Raw genomic sequence first — 10,743 nt, 5'->3', positions numbered from 1 at the left:
TGCAGCAGAGATCATTTTTATGAGGAAACTTCAACTGAGCATTTAATCAGAAGCTGCACTCAGAGGGCAAAATATGTTTTAAAAATATGTAGATTTATGTAGATTTGTCGATTTCCCTTTTTTTTTTTTCTATAAACGACGGTGCCAAGCTGTTCCACTGAGAGCCAGAGGCGGAAATAGAAAGGATCTGATAAAGGGCGTAATGTGGGACCTTTAATATGAAACCATTTCGGCGAGCTGTGCAATTAAATAAAAGTAAATGTATTCTGTCCATCAACTCTTTGATTCAAGCAGAAATATCCTGACGGCTGGGTAGATTGTAATTTTCCGCCTTTATCCAAGACTTCTGCTCCACAAGTGCCACTTTTTGAACAGATATTCCTATTTCCTGCCGGATTTCTCCCTAAGACCGTGGCGATCCCTTCATTTCTGCTATTGTGCCACCATGAAGCTACCGTCTGTAGTTAGAGGGGGAGAAAAAAGAAAAGAAAAGAAAATTCCTCCGCATTTGTTTTGCGGATTGCCGAAAGAGAGATGCCACACACATTTTTGTCTCCCTCACAGTAAAAACCGTCTTGGCACCCCCCCCGGTAGTCGGTAATTATCTCCAGTGTTATTTTCCATCCTGACTGTGTCACACGACTGGACTCCTGCTAATCTGGAAAGGATATTCTGCCTTATTTTAACTTGCTCGATACCCGATATCTCTCCTGGCGTCTGCGAGTTTATTTATACCGTTATTTTCTCAAAGTGCGGTTTGGGAGGGAAAAGGATCCTTGAGAGGGTTTCAAAGGTCTCTTAGAAAACAAAAAAAGGAATCACCTATTTTTACTTTAAGTGCATCCATAAGCAGCAAGAGACGAGTATTGTTTTAAAAACCCAACACCCACGACCTTAAAAATAAGCCCCCCCCCAAGCACTTCACTTGACGCACGTCATGAATGGAGGCATTCATTTGCCTCCTGGAACTCCATCAAACGCACTCGGCCTCAACCATTCCACACTCCCAGTCTCCTTGTATGTTGTGGCTGCCGCACAGCAGAACAATCAAACATTAGTTGGTTGTGGTGATTTTCAGAACAAACACACACACACACACACACACACACACACACACACACACACACACACACGCACACCAAAAAAATCTCCAGATCTGGAGGCCAGCAGTAACTGAACGCAGCAATTATTTCAAGTGGAAATGTTTTCATTCGACTCCGTAATGGAAAATTCTTTTCAGATAATGGACTTTTGGGTCGTAGTCATATCTGATATAGGTCAGTAAGCTTTCTAATTTACAGACCCAAAAGTTGGGGGACTTTTTGCTACAGTGTACGCCGCCCTGCAGTGCTGATCGCATGGCCGGGCAAAACAAGCAGCATGAAAATGTTGCACGGGGGCTGCGGGAAATTGCTCCCAGTGTTTTTGGTTTGTTTGCTTTGTTTTTGTTTTCGCCTTTTTCGCTGACACACTATATCGACTGTGCGATTAATCAGTGGGGCAACAACAATGAACGGCGGTGAAAATGATGGATGCTCGCATGCCTGACTCCATTTTGAAGCGTGTCTAGGGGCGTGTGCGGTATCAAAGTACATTCATGGCTATTTATAGAAGCACTAATCACGGGCACCTATACACATTAACACAATGACCTCATTCCCTGGAAATCCCACTATTTCATAGCAGGATTTCTTGTGTGGCGGTGGTGGTAATGGTGACGACGGGCGGGCGGGCGTATTGCCTGCAGTGGAAAGTGTGTTACTGACTCCGAGAGACGTGCCCAGTATATATCCTCGTCCCTTTACCCTTGTTCTGCCTTTGTGTGTCACACTGAGTCAACGGCCCCATTGCATGTATGGTTCCCTGACACTGTGTGTCTGTAGGCTGTTTATGGCCCCCTAAAATGAGAAAGCCAGACCTTTACTCGTTTTTCTTGTTCCAAGTGTGTGTGTGTGTGTTAAACACACTGCTCTGAAAATCAGCCATTTGTGATGTCACAAAGGTCGCTGGCACCCGCCCCATGCTAGTAGTAGTGGTAGTGACGACACCCCCAGCCAGGCCTTGGTTTCACCCTCTGAGACGAGATGAGTCTCGTGCCTCATTGTTTATGTCCTTCTTCTTCTTCCACACAGGCGGAAGGTGCAACAGTGTCTCTTTTAGCAGGACGCTAAAACCAGGAAGCTAAGGAAACTCATGTTTTGTTTCTTTTCCTTTCGCTGGTGGCTGTAAACAGAGAGTTAAATACGCGGTTTTCGGGAGTTTTTTAGCGTAATTAACTCTGTGAGGCGCCATTAGTGTCTAGGATGAAAAATAGAGATTATAAAACGAGTCTAATACGGGACCTTTAAGCTGCTGTGTTTTCCTATTAAACCGTATGCAGTTTGCCCTCCGTAATCTTCTTGCGCGGCACGTGATGACATGGGCTCCGTCGTCACGTGTGCAGCAGTAAAAAGAAGCAGAGTTTTTTTTTTTTATTGCTCTGGATAATCTCCCGCTGGTTTCCACTCTGCTGATCCCCCATCAACCGCCTGCCTCGCATCAGCCCCCTTTTCCACCGCCACGGAGCAAAACTGCCACCAATCAGCTTTCGTCAAAAGCCGTTAAAACGGGAGGCGTCTCATTGGCGGATCTGGTATCTGTGCGCGACCGTCCGATTGGCAGCCGGGGGTGGGTCAGGTACGTCAGACGTCCTGGCCGCCAGCTTTGTGGCAACTGGCCTGCGTTTGTTGACAACAGCGCTGTGGTGTGTGAGCAAGGCCTGGATGTGAGCCATGCAAAAAAAAACAAAAAGACAAAAAAAACTTCTGACGAGAAACTTTTTGCGGCCTCCTCTGGGAGCCACTTTTCCCCATAAGCTTTGCATGCCTTTGATTGGGAGGAGTGGGCCGCCCCTGATGGAGCCGCTCCATCTTATGTGGCCTCTGTTATCGCCTGCTCGCACACGACCGCGTGTGAAGCGCACACAATAAACCGAGTACAAAACAGCTGTAATTAAAGTGCCAGGTCATCAGGGTGTGAAGCTGATGCAGGGCTTTTTATATATATATATATATCTTTTTTTTTACTTTTTATTTTTTGCAAAGATTTATGGGCTATCACAGGCACAACAGGATGCCATAAAAAATAATTTGGGGGGAAACCATGAGACGCGTCTTTAAATGTCTCCTATCCAATTACACCGAGTTCCCCTCTCCTGGATCGATTCCGCTGTGACCATTAGGGGGCAGCATTGATCGAACAAATACCCTCTAAACTGCGAGAAACTATGCCTCTCTCTCTCTCTCTCTCCCTCTCTCTCTCTCTCTCTCTCTCTCTCTCCCTCTCTCTCTCTCTCTCTCTCTCTCTCTCTCTCTCTCTCACACACACACACACACACAAAGGGGGCACAGACATGGACATGATCAATTATGTGTCAAGCATTTCTTCCTCAATGGATGAATGACCCAATGACTATAGCCTACCGACCGTCCATTGTCCACTGACACTGGAGACTAAGTTCTCATGCAGTTCATTATCCCAAAAGGGGGACGACGAGAAAGAGATCCAAAGAGACCATTAATCATCATTCCTTTCACTGAGGAAAACAAAACAGGAAACCAAACTAACAGATACTGTAATCCTATACAGGACGTCTATCTATTTTTTGCTCTTCTTTCTTTCTTCCTTCATTCTCTCTACTCTCTCTCTCTCTCTCTGTCTGTCTGTCTGTCTGTCTCTCTCTCTCTCTCTCTCTCTCTCTCTCTCTCTCTCTCTCTCTCGCAGAATTTAACCAACGGTGTGCTCAGAGGCGTTTATTATAGCAGTGCACGGAAATTATAGCCTAGATATGGAGGGGAAAATGTTCCAAATTCGTTTATCCCGCCCACCACAAGGCGTAATTATAATCCCCCCGTGGAGAGATTCCGATATCCGTTTATTATAAGATCATAATGGACATAAATGTTTATGGCGAGATCCAGTGGGAGACGCGCGAAGTCGTGGGCTTACGATGGGGGCGGGGAGGGGGCCAAGTTTTTGGTAAAAAAAGAAGAAAACAAACACTTTTATTTATTTATTTATTTATTTTTTTTAACGTAGTGGCCGATGACCCTCCCAGCTGTCCGTACGTACGACAAATAACTTCATAGTCCATTTACATTGGGGTCGATGATTTCGGACTGAGGAGGAGGTGGAGGGATGAGGGAATATGGGGATGGAGAGGGGGTGGTGGTTCCGAGAGAGGGGGGTGGTTCGAAAGAGGGGGTGGGGGGTCAACACACACACACACACACACACACACACACACACACACACACACACACACACACACACACACACACACACAAGCTCTCCGGCCACAGTCCGCCCCTCCACGTCCCCATGAAATGCCTCCGCTTCCTGCTCCGCTCCGTTCGCCGCGCAGAGCTGCGCTGTGATTGGCCGAGGCTGGCAACTGTGGGTTGGCCACGCCCTCTCGCCCCCTCTCCCCTCCCCTCCCCTCCCTCCCTCCCGAACTTGCGCACTCCTCGGCTCGGGTTACAGTTGAGCTCGAGCTGCGGCACTCACTCGCTCACTCACTCACCCACCGGAGCGCACGGGTGGCGGCGGCGTTGGCTCACGGCTTTGACGAACAAGGACGAGGCGACGCACGCGCTCACGCACGTACAAAGCGACGTTTGGGAAAAGAAAATGCTGGCGAGCGGACCGGAGAGCCGCCGAACCGGTTGGTGAGCAGGTTCCGGTGTCACTTTGTTCCGCCGTGTGTCTCAGCGGAGAGACGTAACAGGACTCACCGGCCGCTCAGCATGTCGGAGTCGGACTAGAGGAGGAGCGCACCACGCTGAGAGCCCGCCAGGGATATTTACAATAGCAACTCCATTCCTTCTGCTTTCGTGGGGTGGTGAATAACAAAAGAAGGAGGAGGAGATAAGAGTGGAATGAAGTGGAGTCCGGGATCCCCCGGGCAGCGAGCTGCGGAGTTGAGACTGATGGATGAGCGCGGTCATCAGTAGGACTGCTGCGTAAACAGCGACAGGTACGGACGCTGACAAAGGATCCGCACGGCTCGGCACGGCACTGTGCCTCCACGAAGCTGACAATTGGTCGCCTCCGCTCGGAGTAACAACAAGGTCTCCGCGGGGCTGTTTTTGGTTTCCCTCCCCACCCCGCCAGCCCACCAGCCAGCCAGCCCGCCAGCCACAGGTCAAGCAGGACACTCCGGATCCAACCCGGAGGAGGAGGGGGCTCCTCCCGCGGACAGTTCAGCCAAGGACACGGTGGTTTTTGGGGGGCCGGAGCAACATTTTTCCAAGGAGCCGGACGGAGGGACATGTATCTGATAGCGACCTCACATGCTCCCGACTGATCGAAGCTCACCTTCCCGTAGATAGAGGCTGTCAGGCGGCCAGCTAGCCAGCCAGCCAGCCGACCAGCCAGCCAGGCGCACCGTCCGACCCCCGCCACTTCTCGGCTCACTGTCTGCACCGGCTGTCAGGATGGCGGGACTCGGCTGCTGGAAGTATTATCTCTGGATCTTTATCTTAATGTGCAGGTCGGCGCTGCCCTCAGCCAAGACGCTGGAGACTATCATTTGGAGCTCGCAGAATCCCAAGTAAGTCTCCTATTTCATTCCGAGCGAGCACCGCGAACTACTGCCTGTGTGTGTGTGTGTGTGTGTGTGTGTGTGTGTGTGTGTGTGTGTGTGTGTGTGTGTGTGTGTGTGTGTGTGAGACAGAGAGCGAGAAGGAGCAATAGAGAGCACAAACATTTAACTGGTAAAAAGTTGCCATTGTATGCAACTAGCTTAACTAACTAGCTTAGCTAACTTGGTCGAATGTTCCCTGGTGTCTTAGTGGGTTTAATTCAAAAGAAAAGAAAACAGAAGAACAACAAGTTAAATAAATTATTTAGTTTTAATTGTCATTCCTGCCCCGCGGGGGTTCCCCTGCTGATTTATTTCTCCCCAGTAGGACGTTTTTTGTAACACCAAAGGAACCCAGCAGGTCCAGGGCTCATACAGTGCACAGTAGGCCCCACTTAAAACCCAATGATCGATGGTTAATTATAGTAATTTATGGCCCGCCTTTGCATTCGCCTCTTATTTTTACTAGCAGACTGAGGGCAAAGTCCCGTGCGGACGCTTCGAGTTGTCGATATGTCAGTAAAGTGTTGGACCTTGGGAGTTTGTTCACACCTCGAGTGCCTTTTAATCGTTGCGATCAAGCACTGATTGGAGAACAAAAGGAAGAAAAAGTGAACATAGTAGGATATTGATGATATTTCTCAGAGTGCCTGTATGTCTGTCTGTCACCGCGGGGCCGCTCGGCTTCCCCGAGGACCCACAATGCGTCCCATATCTCCAGGGCTCGGATCCAGTCTGCCCACTTCACTCTACTGTTCACATTTCAGGATGACAAAAAATAAGGGAGGAAACAAACCCTGCAAAATGAATTAAAATGAAAATAACCTTGGCTGGAATCCACCCTAATTCCTCCACATTAAATCAAGGGCCAGTTTCCCATAGGCCTATTGAAGTGAGATTTTTTTCAGTTTATTTTTTATTCGCCTCGAAAAAAAGAGAGCAGGGGAGGACAAAAAAAAAAAATCGCATTACTTCCATCAAAACAGGCACTGCGAGCCCAGGCTGCTGATGATAAAACACGCTCTGGTAACAATTATCACCCACTTAGACTCGACTCCCACATTTGCATGCCGCTGGAAAGTATACATGAGAGGAAAATAAACTACAACGGGGGGGAAGAGAGAGAGAGAGAGACAGAGAAAAAAAAAATCCCCCTCTCTCCTGTATTTATGTACGGTGGGATCTGCAGCGCTGACCTTCATTTGAGCTGGCGAGCACCGCGGGGAAATGGAGAGCAGCTCGGCCAGCTTATAACTAGAACTTAGTCATTCAAGTGAATCCATGATTTATCCCCCAAATGTCAGATGTCACAGGAGCTCGTTGTGTAGTCAGCGAATATGAATATTGCTGCCATGTTCACCCGAGTGTGTGTGAATGTGTGTGTGTGTGAGGCTGCTGTTGGTGTGTGTGTGTGTGTGCGAGGCCCGGACCTAATGGCGAGACTACGGACCATCAGCTTTTATTTGACTTGGGCTGCAAGAGCTGCTCGAACAATGAGCGTTGTCATCAGATAGAGCCGTTACACACTCTCTCACACACACACACACACACACACACACACACACACACACACACACACACACACGTGATACACATGCATAAAGGAAAACCCACACCCTTGAGTCAGTGGTGGGGAAAGGAATGAAAAAAGAAAAAACCCAAGTGAAGTAGGGATGGTTGGGGGGGTTTATTGATTGATGATGTCACACGGAGGGAATGTCTTAGAGGGTTAGCACCCTGGTGTTTTTTTTTTGGGGGGGTCTGCTAGATAATTTCTCCGTCTGTTTGGCTGCCTCGCCCTTGTAAAAAAAAAAAAAAAAGAAGCAAAAATAAATAAATCAGAAAAAATCCCCAGTTTTGGCTGACAATTTCATAAAGTTCACGGTGGAACAATAATGCACTCTGTGAAGTGGTTTCCCACAAACCTAATTATCCCACTCCTCCGTGCTTTGGAAACAATGGACAATTATCTCGCCGTGTGCAGACCTTTGCAATAACAGAAGACAAACCTGTTTGTCTTCTGAAACCTATCAGTCAGCGCCGCTGCCGCTGCCGCCGTTGGACTGCCAATGAGAGCGGAACAGCAGCAGGAGAGGGACGCTCGTCGCACGGCTGCCGGCATCTGTCTTTGCCACGTTGTTGTTGTTGTCGTCGCTGTCTTAAAAGTCCATTTCTGTGTCTCGGCCGGTGTTATCCCAGAGTGATAACAGTGCGGATGGAAGAAAATGTGCGGCGGCGGCGCTGCTATCTGGTGACTTATCGAGATTTACGACGTCTTACTTCCTGTTCATACTTTGGGGAGCGCCGCTGCCTGGGCTAATAAATTAGTGTGGCCCCCTATGCTTGCTTGCATGGCGTACTGTATATACACGCGCACACACACACACACACACACACACACACACAAATATAACAATACCAGGGCCTCCCTGCAGGCCATGAGTTATGAGAGCCAGCATAGGAAAGCAGCAGGTCTCACTGTGTGCTCGCATGCTGTCCTCGAACCCCCCCCCCACCAGCTCCCCTGCTGTTATGGATCTCCATGTGAGGATGCGATCACTCCCGCGCCTGCATTATCAATAACTGGGGTTTGCTTAATTGATTCCCCCCCGAGCGCGCTTGTACAGGCCACATACATCATCTCCAGCCGCACCGCCGTCTGGAGGAAAAATGGAAGAGGGTAAAAAAAAAAAAAAAAAAACCCGGGAAGGAGAAAAGCGGCAGAAGTTCCCCTTCTGTCGCCGCTCGCCCTGAACCTTTTTTCCCTGTGGTATTTAATTTTGAAGCGGGATAAGTGCAATGATGGGGTGGGGAGGAGGAGAGCTGGATGTGTCGCCGTCGTCCCCCTCCCCGGTCGGCCGGTAAAGAACTGTCTAACATTTGATCAGGGCCAAATCGGATTAGTTCTCATTTAGCTGAGTGGGATTACGGTGGAAAATGTCACTTTGTTATGACTGATCACGTCCCGTCGCCTCGGCTGAAGCTGGCGCGGCGATGCGCGGCCACACTACCCTTGCACACACACACACACACACACACACACACACACACACACACACGCACACATTTGCAGTGTGCTGAGGAATTTTTACAGAGATGCCAATTTAGTGATAATCTGACAGGGTTGCCTGTGCGTGCCTCCTACACACGGTCTCAGCCGCCTTTTGCTAATATTTACCTCATGACCTGCAGCACACTCAGCCTGCTGGCGGCGGCGGCAGATGAGATGAGGGGAGACCGAAGGACGGACACACACACACACACTTGTACTGCTCTGAAAACACACACACACACACACACAGTGTGGACAGAGCCACGGGCGGGCCGGGAGTCGGCTGCACTGATTTTCTTTCTTTCTTTCTTTCTTTTTTTTTGTGTGAAGCCCCTCCGCTTTAATTAAAATTAAAGGGAGGATATAGAGTCTGCGAGCCGCCCGTTTGGAGGTGTAAAAAAAAAAAATTGGGCGAAATTGTTCGCGAGAGAGGATCTAAGTGTGTTTTCGTTAATTAAAGGCTGCAAAGCGGGGAAAAAAGGAAAAGAATAAAACCCGCCAAGCCCCATTACTCGTCAGATTTTCTTTTCCTGTCCACTGCCCTCGACTGACAAGTTGTAAGTTTAACAGCCGACTGGTTTGGTTTGCAGTTTTTCACGGTTCTGTGAGTTTGATGATTAACGTGCTCTTGAATAGCGCTGCAGTATTTGGCACGCTGTTTGTTTTTTTTTTTTTTTAGCAAAAATGTTTTTCAATGACTGGGAAAAATCAAAAGTGTGTTTGTGTGTATGTGTGTGTCCGTTTTTAGGGCAAACATACTCCGCGGCTCGAGACAATGGGCCGTCGAGCTTATTGTCAAACCAGTTTTCACTTTTATAATTTGGCTGCTGGTCGTTGGGCAGGTACACAGAAGGCCTAATTAAAGATTTCGCTTTGAGGCTTTGGCTACTTTCTTATTTTTTTTTTCTTTCTGCTGATAAGATAATGAGATGAAAATACAGTTGGGAGCCTTCATCCAAATTTGTGCTTTGTCCTTTTTTGTGTAGAAAAAGGATGTTTCTAATAATAATAATGATGATAAATATATAAATAAACAACTTCAAAAAGTTTCTTTATCCCCTGAAACAATGAACAATCTTTTGACTCCCGTTCAAGCACCTTGACGCACAAAAGCTGACATTTGCAATATAAACGAGGAACCCAGCTGGAAGCTTTAAAATAAATAAATGAAAATAAACAGCAACTGTGGGGGCCGCAAAACTGACGCAACCTGTTGAACAAAGCCGGACGAGATCTCGGGATTCGGTTCCCGGGAAGGGCTCCCCCCCTTCACGAGCGGGTCACTGCTGTGAGGGTCAGAGGCCTGTTTTTGTTCCCCTCCCCGCCCCGCGCAATCCTGCTCCTTCCCTCGGCCACTTCTTCCCTTTTCTTCTCCTTTTTTTTAATTTTTTTTTTTTTACGATACACACCTTCTCTGTCCTTGCCTTTCCTGCGCCCCTTCTTTTCTCTCCCCTTGCCACTCGCTCGGCGTTTCCGTCTGATAAAGATCTCATTACATGCGGAGAGGACTTAGAGGCCGAGCCCGGGCTCGGCCATGGAGAAGGAGGGCCTGGCCGACCAATAAGAAGCCTCTCCTGGAGAGCAACTGGCCCGTGGTGCCGTAAAGGCACCCTGTGTCCCCGCTATAAGGACAGCTGCGTTTGCTTTTATGTGTGTGTGTGTGTGTGTGTGCGCCCACACTTCTGTTGTTTCAGTGGCGAGCTGCGACAGATTCTTTGCCTGGTTGTCCCAGTGAAGCACCTGGACTCCGCGACCGGAGCTGTGCAGGCGCTTGAGGTTATTTTTTTTGGGGGGTGGTAAAGAAAAAGAAAATTAGCAGTTTTTCCATGATGTTTTCTCTCCACATGGATTCACTTTATCCACTGGTGGTTTGGCGAGCCGCATCCCTGAAAAACGATCGTTGGGCGTTTGTGCGTTATTGTTGTATTTATGTCATTATACTCCGGCCACCCCTCCCCTCCCCACCACCACCACCACCACCGCTCCTCCCCTACAGTGTAGCCTGCCTTTTGTTTTCCCCGACTCTCAAACAATGTATAAAGCTTCTTTCATTTTTTTTTTTTTAATTTTC

General features: G+C 48.5%; 1 protein-coding gene across 1 annotated transcript in view; it reads left to right on the top strand.

The window, feature by feature from the left end:
- The first annotated feature begins 4,528 nt into the window (after positions 1 to 4,528).
- The window catches only part of efnb1 (ephrin-B1), a 65,646-nt gene continuing 59,431 nt past the window's right edge, over positions 4,529 to 10,743 (top strand). The window contains exon 1 of the mRNA XM_076043454.1: positions 4,529 to 5,590. Coding sequence (XP_075899569.1) covers positions 5,475 to 5,590 — 116 coding nt within the window. The 5' untranslated portion in view covers positions 4,529 to 5,474. The remainder of the gene's footprint in view (positions 5,591 to 10,743) is intronic.

This window comes from Nelusetta ayraudi, unplaced genomic scaffold (assembly GCF_046127955.1).
Source record: "Nelusetta ayraudi isolate G7.1 ecotype Tasmania unplaced genomic scaffold, CSIRO-AGI_Nayr_v1 ptg000075l, whole genome shotgun sequence".
Lineage (NCBI taxonomy): Eukaryota > Metazoa > Chordata > Actinopteri > Tetraodontiformes > Monacanthidae > Nelusetta > Nelusetta ayraudi.
The sequence above is the reverse complement of the archived record's forward strand: the minus strand, read 5'-3'. Positions and strand labels throughout refer to the sequence as shown.